Below are 16,380 nucleotides of genomic sequence, written 5' to 3' on the forward strand. Positions count from 1 at the left end.
TACTTTTACTTCACAACTCTTATGCTTCTTTAAAATTTGAATAATATTTACATGCTTCACTACTTAAGTAATCACTCTTTCTATTAGAAATATGTTAGGCTTAGACTGAGCATTCTAGTCATCTCTAATTCTAACACATAAGTAAAAACATTCAAACAAACCATCAACATGCATGATGTTAGTTTCATTTTATTCATATTTTATCCCCATTATTTGGCTTTATTGTACTGGGATTTTGCATAACTATGCTTGCTACATTTGGGATTCTACGCTTGAATGGGTATTTTGGTGTTTTTGTGCATTTTAGGTAATATTAAACAAAACCGATCACAAACCAAGTACATATCACGAATACAATACTCACTTAACTCCAAAAGCTCAAGTAATCAAAGCCTTGAATACCCAAGTCAAGGAAACAAGGCCAAAAGGAGCTAAAGTAGACCTTTTTAAGCCCACTCGGCCAAAACTGGGTTAAGCCAAGCTTGCTCGGACATAAAAAAGACTTGTAATAGAAATAGAAGTTGAGCAGGACCATCCCGAAGACCACTCGACCCGGTCGAGCGATGTTGGCTCGGGTCGAGCGAAAGTACTATTCACTTCTAGTAGCTTTAGAATGTCGACAGAAGCATTTTCAATGGGTCGAACGAGCTCACTCGGTCAAGCATAGCCTTTTTTGGTGGCTGCTCTGTTTTTAAAGATTTTGACCTGTGTACCTGAGGCTCGCTCGACAGGTTGAGCGGGTTAGCTCGGGTCGAGCGATTTGGGCGGTCAGAAATAATTACGCTTTTAAAATCTACTGATTGGATGCCCTACCCATTTCTTATGCCTCTCATACTCTGCTGCTCCACCATCCCTATTTCCCACCCATCTATAACCTACCTATCTTACACACAGGATGGTGGAGAAATCATGAAGCCACCACCCACCACTTGTCCTCCCTCCTATAAATAGAGAAGAATAACACTCAAGCAAATCATTCATTTCTTCTACAACTCATGTTTTTAATTTTAAGCTTTCATTAGTTAGTTTTAATCTTCCTTTTTGTATTTTCCTTAATTCATTCTTGTACTCTTAGTTTTAATTTCTATTCAAACACTTAATTAAAAGGTTCAAGTTTTTGATTGTTTCATTATTGAAGATGATTTGATATATTCATTTAATTGAGATTAAGTCAATCTATTAAAGCATTTCATCAAACATATGGATTGCATTTGAAGCTTATGGAGTTTATCATTGGCATTCTTTAGTTCTTCAAGTGATTATCTTCTTTGGATTGAATTCCAAGCTAGTAATTTCTATTCTCAACATTTAATTGCTTATGATTTTTATTATTAGTGCTTATCATGAATTCAATATCTTTAGTTATGTTTAACTTCAATATGAGTGAGTAATTTATTTTGGCTTAGTCTAGGTATTATCACATGTATGCAGTCTAAATTTCTTTCTTTACCTTTGGCTTGGTTGTGTTGTTTATGGCTTGAGATGAATTTTGCTATTATCGTAGTGTCATTGGAATGCGTGCGAGAGTCGATTTCTAATGATAATCCATGCTTAAAAATCGAGTCATCTCCATGAGAATATGTAGATGTTTTGATTGGAAATGTTGAATGTGTGCTCCATGTCTTAAAATGTTCTTAGCTCCATGAGAATAGGTAGTTGAGTATGTTTTAGGAAGCTTTTGTTGCTTGAGAGAGAACATTAGTATCCAAGATACATTCTTCCCCATAACCCATATCTATGACCTTAGGTTGAAGATTAGTAAACACTATTTTGTGAGAAAGTCTAGCCTTTGCCTCTTCATCATCATATTATCTTTTCAGGTGTTTGTATTGCCTTTAATCCTATGTTCTTGGTTAATTAGCATTTTTAATTGTTTTATGCTTTTTTTAGCTTTAGTCTTTATTTTCTTATTTTAATTAATTACATCAATAAACATCTATATATACGTTGTTGAACCAGCTAAATGATCGAGAATTCCTTGATATACATCCTACTCCCCATGGATTCGACTCGTACTTGCTAAGCGTACTACACTACACCGTGCACTTGCGGTATTACTATTGAAGGACGTAAAGTCCCGATCACATGACATAATCTTCTATAAAATAAAATCTTAGTACATAAATTTTTAAACTTAATTGCAAATCCCAACACATAGCTAATATTCTACCATACAAATGCAATCATCTCAACTTCTATTATTATAATTATTAAGATATAGCTTGATTACTGAGTTTATAAAGTACTACTCTTAGCTAGTTATTCAATCTATTTTGATTTTTGTTATTAAATTATATTTATTGAAATTTTGGTATTACTTAAAATAGTTGTTCTTTTAACAAATTAAAGAGAAGAATAAAATTATTTTATTAAATGGGATTTATTAAACTTAATTTAAAACAAAAATCGAGTTGCTTAAATTATGTCTGTTACACTCTTCCCAACTTTAAGAAGTTTTGTCCTCAAAACATAAAAGAGAAAGCTATTTAGAGAAAACAATAATCAAATGTCATTCAAAATCAAAATAAAAAAAAGGAAATAATCGCTTATTACAATGCTGGTTACACCCTACAATTATTTGATTTCTAGTTTCGGGGATTAGAGTAAAGGTTGATCATGTCTTCACTCTAACTTGATTTTGAGTATTAAGCGTAAAATTTCTCAATGGGGCAAATTATTGGTTAAAAAACTGAAAAATATTTTCTTTAAAAGGATAAATATTTTTATTGAAAGGATTATTAGTCAACTTTTATGTAAATCAACTCTTAAATCTAAGTTGAAGTCCTCAATTTCATAACACATTGATCATCACCCAATTTGATTTTCTCACCCTGCAATAATGGTATTCTAGGTTCCTTTGTTTTGAGTTGCTTACTTCTAAATTTTATATTTGCTATTTTGTCCTCAACACAATAATTAGTGCACCATTATGCATTGCAAGTTTATTCACCTATCTCTCTTTAAAGACGCTTATGTATCAAATTTTTATTTAGAAATCCAAGATTCATTAGTTTTCCTAACATTAAGATGAATCTTCCAACTAACAAAACCTTTTATGATTATTCATCAAATTTACACGGCAAACTTCATCCCAATACAAATCTATTTATTGGAACCTTTTATTACCACCATAACCCCATGTAATCATTTGGTTGATTCGAATTATGACCAATAACCTTTTCATTAATTCATTTTAATACCTTGCTTCTTATAGTTGCACAAACTCACAATAAGTCACTCACACTCGTTTGATATTCATCTATATCTCTTGAAAGAAACTTTGTTCACCAATAATATATATGAGTTCACCATGTGACCTAATTAATAACTCCTTAATTCATCTTTTTAATTCCTCAAATTTAATCAGAAGGTACTTGATTCGTATTGCCGATTGTTTTTCATCAACATATAATAATTCTATTTTCTTATGCAAGGTAAACTCACTCGTTCACCAACCAAAACTTTATGTATTCCGCTTAACCTCTTCACACCTTATATAATCTATTAATATCCCAAATTAAACATTCTCCCTAGTCATGACATATAGTCACTAATGTGTAACTCTAAGAATATCCACAATTTATCACCTTCAAGTAATGAGTATTATTTCTTTTTATTTCACAAATCCTTTTCACAATAATTCTTAACAACCTATGTTCAAGTAAACTGAACATCCTCATGAATCTATAAGTAATCTCCATTACCGAAATATAACTCCAATAATATCTATAATTCATAATTATTCCCAAACATTCACGCATTACTTTTATGTAAATTCCTTTCAAATTAATAATCATAACTCTACCTCAACTTAATTTATAACCTAAGAATCATTAACGCTCGCATATGAATATCCGCGCATTCACTAAAGCAAACCATACTTTGATACCATTTGTAACAAGCGCAGTTGTCCCAATGTACAATTCACACTAATAATAATGTTTACAATAAATAATGTGAAAGTCTAAAATTTCGAATTGCTAAAATCCATTACAATTTAAACCGGTTTAAAAACATAAGTTTAAAATATTAAAATTGAGAAAATACACACAATGTTTTCTCAAAACATAATAAAAGTAGAAATACACCATAATCATCAAAGTCATCAAGTAAAACAAAATGTAGTTAAGTCCTCGATAAAGAAAATCAATGTTGTAGCCTGGATTAAAACCTAAGCTGTATTTTGCTGCAAAATACTATCATCCATAATATGGATGTCAACCATTTGAATAGGATCAACGGTAAAGCCGAGTACAATTCCTCAACAATATAATACTCTAACAATCATAATATATTCACAAGATATGCAAAAGTACATTTCAAGGTTTGATTTTAAGTTCTTTGGTTCTCGTTTCTCATTTTCAGTTCGCGAATAATTTCAAAAATTTTCACATTCATCACATGAATATAAATAAATGTCTTTGCTACAGTCACCTACACTCAGTAACTATATGGTTCATCAAATATACTTAGACCCAAAATCGCATTTGCTTAACATACTTTATAATGACTATCTGATATATGTAAGGGTCTGTTTAGAGGAGGAACATATTCAACACTCTAACTGTGATGGATCCGTCACTCTATTGATTTTTATGCTCGAGCTTCTACATGATGGGACTCTCTCAAACCCCCTTTCTAACCCTGCATTTTTAAGTTCCACGGAACATGTCCACCGGATTACATGTCAGTCCGTGGTTAGACATTTCCTTACTATTAGAGTCATTTATCCAAGTACACATAAGTTCAAACAAGACTGCATGTTATTTATTTTGCTATAAGTCAAACCTAGTGTAGTCAAACTCTAATTCAACATTCTCTTTAGTAAAAGTCAACATATTTTCTAATTCAATAATTAAGAGATTTACAATAAATAAAATTCCATGATTTATGACAAGGTTTTAGGGGCTATTTAACTTCCTTACAAGACCATTCTCTTAAGGAAAAACAAGCCTATGCATTTTAACTAAATTGTTTAGCTAATTTACCAATAAACATGCATAAAATTATTAATGTCCTCAAATGTTCATGAAATTTTTTTCCAAGGGTCCTCATATGATCCTATTGTTTATGGGATTGCCTCTTAAAGATTTCAAGTCTAAAATAGACTATTTAGTATTTATTTCATATTTTATCGTTTTTGGATTTACCGTTTTATTTAAAACTCAAAATGGTACATAAATGGTCATATAAACTTAGCCAATAATCAAATTCCAAAACTTTTACCCATATAAGAGTCTCATAAAAATTAAAGCTCGAAATAATTTCATTAGTGATTTTTTTATATTTTAACATTTCACGTTTTATCGGTAAGTAGACAAACAATTAGTAAAAATTCATAGAAAACTACCAAAAGTTTATATTCTAATCCAAACTTATATGAAACATAATAATATGCTTTTATAAACTATTTTATCTATTAAGATTATATTTAACCCCTTTTAATATACTAGAAAATATTTTATTACTTAAAATTCCATAAATAACCATTTTAATGAAATAAGTTTAAGGAAATAAACCTAAATGATTTTCTGACTTTTATCTACTATGATTTTATATAAAATATATTCCTAAAGTTACTATGCTCGCACAAAATTAATTCACTACAATAAGTTCGCAAAAACACCTCAAAACGCTATTTTTACGCATTTTTACATAATAGAAAATCATCAAATTTACAAGCTTGAAAACTAAAGTAAAACTATACATACTAAAATATGTATCCATCAATAATATCATATAAATGAAAAAATTTTAGCTTTATATATTTTTCTTTTTTAACTTTAATTTAATACTGATTTCAGGTAATAATTCCAATACTTGAAAATTTATAATGTAAACATATGAATAGCATTTCAAATTTTCATAGATACATAAAATAACATAAATTTTCAGTTTATAGCATGCATATAGTTAAATTTATGGTAAACACTTTATTTTTATTTTTGACACAAAAATGTGTTATTCTTACTTTAAGTCAAGATGCATAATTTAATTAAATCAATATAACTTATTGTAATATCTTTCACATATTCAAATAAGTATAATATAATGTTACATAATAAGAAGGTTAAAAAGTGTGTACCATAAGCCAATAAGGATGCAAGAGAAATAAGAAATAAGAACTTCAAAATAAGAGAAAATAAGCTCTAATCGAATAATCTTCAAGGTTGAAAGAATAATGATGCAAGCTACCAAAATAATAATACTAAAATCTTACAAAAGTAGATGATTTTGGCTTAGGAAATGATAAGTCTATTTTATATCTTCATCTCTAACTCAAATTCTTAATTCCACATTCAACATAAAATCGAAATCTCTTACCATCATAAGTCTCGTTTCAGCATGTCTTACTAAAATGCTCATAACCTTTACCTCCGAACTCAAATTCCAATGATTTAAGAGTCTAATTGCTCACAACTCCAAGACCCATATTTCTTAAGAAAAAGTTGTAGAGTTAAAATGAGTAGAAGGTGTTCGAAATTGGCTTAATCTTCGTTGTCTGAAATGTTTGAAGGCTAAACATAATCTTTGATGGTCCAATTAATGAAATTCCTGAGTCTAAAATATGAGGAATTTTGTATACAAGACTACCATTAAGGTTTATTTTTACATGCATGAAGAGGAATATGGGTAAACACATCAAATTGTGTTCATGTATACAGCTGAACAAAAAAGAACAACAAGTTGTGAATGTTTGCTTGAAGGTGAGGGGCTTATAGAGCTTGTATGTGTGCGTGTGAGGTACCAATGGAAAGCGTAGGATGTCTAAATTATTATAGTGTAAAAATATGAGGCTCGCATTAAGAGAATTTAGAATAAAAAGGATAATTTATTGAAGACGTATACGTTGCTAGAAATTGTTGAGATGAAGGGGTAGGAAGATGGGGACGAATCTCTCATTTCTGGAGGGATACACGTGCGTGTGATTCAACCTTTTAGAAATGTTTCCAAGTGATTATACTCAATTATATAGGGTATAGCATAGGTAACTTAGTGTATCTTTCAGACCATACAAAACTATCATTCAATTTGACATTTATACAAATCTACACCCTGATCCTTTACTAACCACAAGCTCCCTCAATCTAATGTTTGGGTATCTTCAATAACATGTATGTAAATGATATGGTAAAAGATATAGTTAGAATATAGTCATTTACTATTTTAAAATGCTTATAGAAGTAACCTAATGGTTTCAAGCAAAATTCTGAAATCTTTATTTTTAGGAAATGATTTATTTTCTTTCAAACTAATATAAAACCCTCACTAAAACTTATTTTTAAATACCAATAAGACTATAATATCATTATAAAAGTTTTTTTCATAATCTTATCTATTTGGATAAATATATTTTCTTTTGGATTAAATATAAGTACTTTTATTAAAGAACTTAAAATAAGTTTTTGTCAACATAGTTTGTGAAATCATGTGCAAATAAACTTTGATAAAACTAAGTACATTGAAAATTTATTATAGTAAATCTAATAATAACATCTAACAAAACAAGACTTGGTTTATTCAAACTTAAAAGTTTTAAAAATTAAACTCTCATTATGTTTGACACGTAAGGATAAAAAAACTAGATAAGTTACTAGCACTAATTCACACTCAAAGCTATTTAAGTTAAGATTAAAAAAGGCTTTAAAATAGAGCTATTACAACTATTATTTAAGTTTAGATGGAGATTAATATTGCATGATAATTAAGTAAAGATTGTTGATTAAAAAATCACACTTGATAATACCAAATATTATAAAATCACATGTGATTGATTATTTGATTGGATATTATTCATTTAAGAGTAAATGAGAACAATTAGAGTAGTCTCCAACTATAAAAAGCAAGTCCTAACATTTTTACCCTAATACAAATATTAAAAATAATACAAAAACTTTTATATCTTCCAAGTTCCAACAATTCTTTTTCAATTGGATCTAAGTTATTAACATGTCAGAAAGGATGTCATTTTTGCCTCTCATATTGGTGTTACTAGTAATTTTGCTTGGTGGTAAGTGTTGTACTTATTCCTATTGTGTAAATTATGTATGAAGTTGGTTCACTATAAATAGTGATAAAGTCAGAAACTCCACTAGCTAAGTGGAGGTATCCCGAAAAATATAAGTAAAAACTAGGTTGAAGCCAACTGTAATTCTAACTGTTCTGAACCTTTTTCTGACTTTTGTCAACTTTTTTTGGTTTTGCATCATTATGTTTTTGAGATTCACTATATATTTTTAGTCATTTTTTGTATTTTGAGAGAAAAATTTCTTTATTTTAACTTTAAATTTGGTATATTGTTAATTTTAAAGTAATATTGCATTTAAAATAATTTACGTATTTTTTCAATATGAATTAACTATATAAATTTATATTTAAAAATATTTTAAACAGTTTAAACTTTTTTGTTTTCATTATATGGTTTCTAAATACCATATATTTTAGGTCTCAATTTTAAACTTATACGTTACGAGCTATTTCGTATTTACTATAAAAAATAGAAAAATATAAAAATAAAATAAATTTAAGTTAAACTGATTCATTTGAATAGAAATAACTAGTTAATTAAATGGGTTATAAAGTTTTGATTTGTTTTATGTTTAAAATTTTGACCTTAAACTAACCCACTAGATATACTGATCGGGTAGGATCAATTTATTTATTTAATTACGTCAAAAATCGCAACTCAAACTCACTTATTTCAAGTTAGGTTTTGAAATTATCAAGTCGAATTAGTTTTTGTTAGACCTACACGATTTTGGCTTTTTAACCTTTAAATTTGAACATTTAGCTTTTTATTATCATCATTTATGTTATCCAAGTTATAAATTCAAACTTGAAACAATAATTTTTTGAATAATGAATGCAGGTATTAATGTTGCAAGTGCAAGATCTAATGGGGTGTTATTTCCTGAAAATATGGGTGTAGAAAGAGTGGGTGGACTTTGTGCGTCCATGTCGGATTGTAAATTGTCTATTTGCCAGGGTAGATGTGGATTCGATGCTAAGAATGCTCATTGTATAGGAAACACCTTATGTTGTTGTGAACGATAAGATATGTAATCTAGTACAATTAATATGTGCTTGTACTAGCAATAAAAAAGTTTTATCTATAATAATATCAAAATTAAATTCTCAAATTTAATGACATCATCATATAGTATATTAAAGCAATAGATTTTAAAGCTACATTTTACAATCACAATTTTCACCTAAATGTATACTAATAAAGCTCTACCGAATCCGTTATAATTCTTTATTTGGAATCGTATCATACAATCTACTAAATCAGTGAAATTTAATGTCACAAGTAATTATCTACAATTATCTTTTTCCCACCTATGTAACCTAAAAACGTTTTATTGGATTATTTCTAACATGTTGAATTGAAAACTAAACTTCTTTGAGTGATGATAATATTCAAAACTCATATTAGAATTAATCAAGAAATTTAGTTGATTAGTTGATCCTAAATCATAATTTAATATAAAAAGAATTAAATGTTATTTTAATGATAAGAAGTTCGGTCCAAAATATTTAAAAAAATGTCAAAATTAGTCATATGTTTTATAGGTTGAATAAAATAGACTAATAACTAATTATTAATGACTACAAGTTTTAGTATTGAAATAATTCAATTACTTGTTAATTTAAGTAATCAAGAAAGACAACTTAGGATGCAAGTCATTGCTAAATATGTATAAATAGGCCTTTTATATTTTTGGATCTAATATTGATTATTTTTAAATTGTAGCTGACTGATTTTTCGAAGATTGTAAAGTTTTGAAATTAGAATAAATTATATAAAATCTGAAAATCGAATGAATATTTATTCATGATTTAAATCGATTTTAATCAAATCAATTAACTTAGAGAAATAAATATAAAAGTACTTGGTTATTGCAATTTTTAGTACTAACATGACAGGGTTGACTAAGTCCTGTAGAAACCTAAAGTAGCTAAATACGTGTTGGAATTGGTCAATTAAGAGCGTATAAGAAGATTGTCTAAATAACTAATTTATAAGATCTTTAATATGTAGTTCAACACATGACCAAGTTGAGAAAAATAAGGAGTTGAAGCAAATAATTAAAGCTTCATCAATACTTAAAGAACTACATGCTCTGATAAATTATAATCTATTGTTTAACGCATTCATTAAGAGTTGTAATTTGTTCTTTAATAGTTTTCTAACTCTCGTCTATTGTAATAGGTCTTAGTGTCTTAAAATGTAACACCCCAGAATTTCCGACCCTTTAACAAAAACAAAATCGTAAAGGACGGGAGAAAATTCGGGTGTTATATGATATTTTAAAATATTCTATTAATTCTTTCAAAAAAAAATTTTCTATTAATTACTATTATTGAAGTTTTGAAGATTAAATTGCATAATAATTAAATGACGATTGTTGATTAGAAAATCACACTTGATTATACCAAATATTATAAAATCACATGTGATTGATTATTTGATTGGATATTATTCATTTAAGAGTAAATGAGCACAATTAGAAAAGTCCACAACACAACTATAAAAAGCCATAAGTTAGAAGCAAGTCACTTCATTTTTACTCTAATATATATACATATTAAAGTTAGTACAAATATTTCTATATCATCCAAGTTTCAACAATTCTTTTTCAAGTTAGTTATTAACATGCCTCAAAGGATGTCATTTATCCCTCTCATTTTGGTGTTACTGGTAATATTTCTTGGTGGTAAGTGTTGTACTTATTCCTTTTGTATAAGATATAGATGAAGTTGGTTTACTATTTAGAGTAATAAAAATATCTATCTATCAACGTACTACTTCCTCCATTTTCATATATTTTTCTCAAATAGAATTTACCAATTTTAGTGTCGAATTTTGACTATAATTTCTCATCGATCTATAAGAAAAAGAAATTCATTTGGGATCTTGTTAGATTCGTACTTTTGAAATATCAACTCTTTAAAATTTTTAAAAACTCACAATTAGAATTATTTAATTTTAAAATATGCATTGGAATCTGTAAAAAAAAAATAAATAGGAAGAACATTTGAAAATAGGAGTTTATTATTGTATGATGGGTAGAAATAATTATATTTGGTTTGAAAACAATTGACATGGAAAGCGAAAAAACAAAGTAAATTAATTGCTGTTTTTTTCGCTTTCTAAAATCAATAACCAATCCCATGACAATAAAAACTTTCATGTATTATCTCACCTATAACCCGAAAAATATAACTAGATTGAGACCAACGATAATCCTAACCGTTTTTAACCTTTTTCTAAATGTTGTCAACCTTTTTAGTTTTGCATTATTATTTTTTGGGTTCACTATATTTTTAGCCATTTTTTATATATTGAGAAAATATTTTGTTTATTTTAGCTTTCAAATTGGTATATGGTTAATTTTTTAAAATAATTTTACATTCAAAAATATTTATTTATTTCTTTGATATGAATTAACTATAACAATATACATTTGAAAATATCTTAATCTGTTTAAACTTTTTTTTTTCATTATATGGTGTTTAACATTAAGTACATCATATATTTTAGGCCTCAATTTTAAATTTATACATTATTAGTTGTTTTGTGTTTTTTTACTTTAGGAGAGAGGAATTTAAATTTTATTTTTGAACTTTATATTAAAGACAAACATATTCAAGTGGTATTTGGTTGGATTAGTATTGATGCAAAAAATTTTAGCATATATAGTTTTTTACTATTTTTATAATGCGTATTTAGAGATATTTAAAGTCAAAATTTATTTTGAAATGCATTTAAATAGTAAAGAGCACAAACAAAAAGAACAGAAGAAATATAAAACATAGAAAAATATTAAATGAATTAAGTTTAGGTGAAACTGATTGACTTGACTAAAAATTAACCAGTTTAATTAAATGAGTTATATAGTTTTGGTTTGTTTTATGTTTAAAATTTTGACCTTAAACTAACCCATAAAAAAGATCAAGTCGTTTCGTAGACCTATTCAGTTTTGGCTTTTTAATGCTTTAATTTGCACATTTAGCTTTTCATCATCATCATTTATGTTATCCAAGTTACAAATTAAAATTTCAAACAATAATATGAATAAATTTTTTTTTATAATTAACGCAGGTACTAATGTTGCAAGTTCAAGATCTAATGGGGTGTTATTTCCTGAAAATATGGGTGTCGAAAGAGTGGGTGGAATTTGTGCGGACATGTCGGATTGTAAATTGTCTATATGTCAGCAGTGGCGGATCCAGGAATTTCAATTTGGGGGTAAAATCCGAACGTCACGTCATTTGAATAATCTGATCGTCGTCCGAATAATTTTTTTTTAAAGAAAAATAGAAAACATAATAGAAACAATATTTACAATTTACAATATCAAATCCGATGTTAAAAGTTTTACAATCCAAAATATTTAAAAAAAAATACAAGCGTTCAAATGAAAATTGCAAATTCATCCTTCGAGTTTTCATATTTTTAAAGCGATCAATAATTTTTTCATCAGAAACTTGTAGAAACACTTCCTTCTCAATGTAAGTAACCAAACAATCATTCACTAGTTGATCACCCATGCTATTTCTCAACTTATTTTTGACAAACGTCATTGCGGAAAACACTCTTTCTACACTTGCCGTAGCAACAGGAAGAATCAACATCAACTTGATTAGCAAATGTATAAGAGGAAAAGTCTCATGTTTTCTTGTTTTAACAAGCATCATGGAAAGAGAATTGATATCTTGCAAATCATGAAATCTTTCATCATTTTGCATAGAATCCAAGAAGACATCAAGTTGAAGATCAAGAGCCGTTAAATCATAGCATGAAAACTCTTCGGGATATAAAGAAGCAAGTTTAAGTATCCTCTCTTTATCAAAAGATGAAAAGTTACCTCTAGGACTCAGGGAAGCCATGCATGTAAGTAACTCCATGTTCTTCTCATTAAAACGGTTATCAATCTCTTGAAGATGCAAATCAATTACTTCCAAAAAAATGTCAACGCGAAAATGATGTAGATTTGTTGCTTGTTTAGCAAAACGTCTTGATCTTCCTTGAGGTACATATTGAGCATCCATAGATGGAACATCAATCTCGTGTTTAGTACAAAATAAAATGACTTTGTCTAAGAGACTATCCCATCCTTGATCCCTCATCTTTTGCAACACATTCGTTGTACTTTTAACAAGGCTAATGGCATTCACAATATCTTGTTCCTTTCTTTGTAAAGCAACACATAAATCATTAGTGTAGCCAAAAATAGTCAACATGAAATGAGCCATAAAAATAAAATCAAAGGACTCCAAAGATCCTAAAACAACTTGAGCTTTGAGCTTATCATCCGGAGAGCCATTTTCTCCAATCTCCTCAAGCACTTTAACAATTGAAGGAAACAAGTTGATGATACTTATTAGACACTTGTAATGAGATCCCCAACGTGTATCTCCCGGCCTACTCAAACCACGTTCTTGATTCCAACCCGATCCACTTTCAATTTCCCCCACTTCCAAAGCTTGAGCCACTACTTGAGCTTGGTGTTTTCGAATAAGGTCTCTTCTCTTACAAGAAGCTCCCACCACATTTAACAAGTTTGCAAGTACGTCAAAAAGCCAAGTACAATTAACATTCTTTTTAGCAACCGCAACTAGAGTTAGTTGAAGTTGATGAGCAAAACAATGAATGTAATAGGCTCTTGGAGTATCATTCATAATCAAAGTCTTGAGGCCATTGATTTCACCCCTCATGTTACTTGCCCCATCATACCCTTGACCTCTTATCATGGAAGGACTCAATAAATGTTCCATAAGCAACGACATAATGGCATTTTTAAGAGACAAAGCGGTAGTATCACCCACATGTAGAATGCCTAAAAAGCGTTCCACTACCAATCCATTTTCTCTATTAACAAACCGCAAAACAAGAGCTAGTTGTTCTTTTTGAGACACATCACTTGATTCATCGGCCAAAATAGAAAAGTAACCATCACCAATCAACTTGAATTAACAATGAACTAATGAAGCTATGAAACAATTAAACAAATTAACAATTACAATTACAAATTAACAATTAAATAAGTAATGGAAGCATGGAACTCACAATTAAACAATTGAAGAGAAAAGGAAGACTGGAAGAGGAAGCGAGTAGGCTCTGTACTCTGTCGAATGTCGAACACAGGTGAATGTGATTAGGGTTTGCTTTGTTTTTTAAATGGAAGCAGCAACATTTTATTTTTTTATTTTTTTTAAAGGTGATTAGCGACGGGGATTTTGGTCGCCAGGTGGTCGCTAAGTGGTCGCAAAATTTTTTTTTTTTTTTTTTAAAATCTCATTTATTTTTTTCAGATTGGGGGGGCCACTGCCCCCCCCCTTGCCCCTAGCTGGGTCCGCCACTGTATGTCAGGGTAGATGTGGATTCGATGCCAAGAATGCTCATTGTATAGGAAATACCGTATGTTGTTGTGAACAATAAGATATGTAATCTAGTACAATTAATATGTGCTTGTACTAGCAATAAAACTGTTTTATCTACATTAAAATTTAAAATCAAAATTCAATTCTCAAATTTAATGATCTCATCATACAATATATTAAAGCAATAGATTTTAAAGTCACATTTTGCTATCACAATTATCCTGTTCTCACCTAATCATCATCATCATATTTACTGTATCCCACTTATAGAAAAATATATGAGTAGGGTCTGGGGAGGGAAAGACGACGGCAACTCATACCCATAAAAGAGCGCGGCCAAAGAATCCCTCACTAGTTGAAAATCCTCATTTGCTGCGGTTTTTTTTGCCATAATATGCTGCGGTTTTGGCCCCAAGCATTAGTAATAGCAGCAGACGGCCTATTTTAAATGCTGCGGTTTAAAACCGCAGCAGAAAAGTGCATTATATGCCGCGAATAAGGGTTTTCAAAAATATCCGGTTTGGAAAACCCGATCCGAAATACCCGGTATCCGATTTTTAAAACGGGGTAAATTACCCGGTTTACCAAATTCTGATAATTCGGGTCAGGTACCCGGTTTTAAAACCGAGTATTCGGGTCAGATATGAATCGCGAATTTCGGGAAACTGGGTATACGGTGTCCAGTTTGTATTTTTTTTTTTTTTTGAAAAGTTTGAAAACCTAAATTGGCTAAATATCCTTGGGCATTTGGAAATCTCAGTCTTCATTCTTGCTGGCCGTCATCTACGTTCTACTCATCTTGCTTCTTCTTCAAGCAGACTCCCATCTTCTTCAATCTTGCTCCCGTCATCTTGTTTCTTCTTCACCATTCACGATGAGACGTCGACAAGAATCTAGACCACTGCCATTCTTCTTCTTCACCGTTTTAATTGGGTAAGTTTCTTTCAGTTCATGACCATTGTTTTAGTTCATCACCATTCTTCTTCTTCTTCTCCAGATCTTCTTAATCCGAAACAAACCTGATTTTTTTTTTGGTACTTATTTAAATTTTTTTTTGCCATTTTCGATTTTGTCACAGAGATTTATTTAGTTCGCGGTTTTCGCCATTTTCGCAGAGGTTTAGCTGGTAATCTTCAGTTAAATTATGGTAGAATGAAAAATTAAATGGTGTGTCATTGTTGTACTTGACGATATTGGGTAGTGGATTATTGTACAATTTTGTTTGTAGATCTTTACCTACTTTGCTAATTGATTATGATACTAATTAGTAACTACAGCAAAAAGTTTTGATTTTGTGATGAATTTATGAAATTGATAATTAAAGTTTCTTTCTTTGATTATGTTTTAATTACACTTGTTTTAATGATTAATTCATGTAATTGGAATTTCAAAAGCTTTGATTTAATTCATACTTAATTTTATTGATTGTAACACTAATTAGAACAAAAAAGTTTTAATTTTGTTGGGAATTTATGAAATTATCGATTATCGATTAAAGTTGTTATTTTCTTTGATTTTGTTCTTGATTAGACTTGTTAATTGTTATAGTGATTAATTTAAGTAAAGCCTCTTGTTTATCTTTTGCTTGAATGAATCATCAAGGTTGACTTGAAAATTCTTAAAAATTCTATGCTTAATCAATTCAAATTAATTAATTATCTGCTAATAATTGCAATTAGGTAATTCAATTATGCAAAAACCCAATTTAGTATTTTTATTATAAATAAAAAAAAAGTTAAAAGAAATAAGGAAAAAAAAAAGTTTTTAACAAAACCGGGTATCTGGTATCCGATTTAGTTTAAATCGGTTTTGAACACCCCTAGCTGCGGGCATCAAAAAAACCGCAGCATATAGTCATACACTATATGCTGCGGGCAACCAAAAAACCGCAGCATATAATTTCTAACATATGACTATGATTTTCAATACTAACCACTTCAACACAATAATATATACCAAATAGTGTTGTGTGCCAAGTTTTGTGCAAAACAA

The 16,380-nt window shown here is 29.3% G+C and overlaps 1 protein-coding gene across 1 annotated transcript; it reads right to left on the minus strand.

Annotated features, from left to right (window-relative positions):
• Nucleotides 1-12,267: 12,267 nt before the first annotated feature.
• LOC130821498 (uncharacterized) lies at nucleotides 12,268-14,636 on the minus strand. The gene is made up of 5 exons (XM_057687286.1): nucleotides 14,620-14,636; nucleotides 14,075-14,132; nucleotides 13,300-13,971; nucleotides 12,625-13,134; nucleotides 12,268-12,285 (listed from the first exon to the last, which is right to left on the minus strand). The coding sequence occupies exons 1-5, from the start codon at nucleotides 14,634-14,636 to the stop codon at nucleotides 12,268-12,270; spliced, it is 1,275 nt and encodes a 424-aa protein (XP_057543269.1).
• Between the last annotated feature and the right edge of the window lie 1,744 nt (nucleotides 14,637-16,380).

This window comes from Amaranthus tricolor, chromosome 8, assembly GCF_026212465.1.
Source record: "Amaranthus tricolor cultivar Red isolate AtriRed21 chromosome 8, ASM2621246v1, whole genome shotgun sequence".
NCBI lineage: Eukaryota > Viridiplantae > Streptophyta > Magnoliopsida > Caryophyllales > Amaranthaceae > Amaranthus > Amaranthus tricolor.

Bases quoted from the DNA above. Each gene is read 5' to 3' on its own strand.
- LOC130821498 (XM_057687286.1), bottom strand. The intron at 13,972-14,074 runs GTGAGTTCCATG...TGTTAATTCAAG, and splicing joins TTCTCTTCAATTGTTTAATT to TTGATTGGTGATGGTTACTT. The intron at 13,135-13,299 runs GTTGTTTTAGGA...GTGTTGCAAAAG, and splicing joins ATGATAAGCTCAAAGCTCAA to ATGAGGGATCAAGGATGGGA.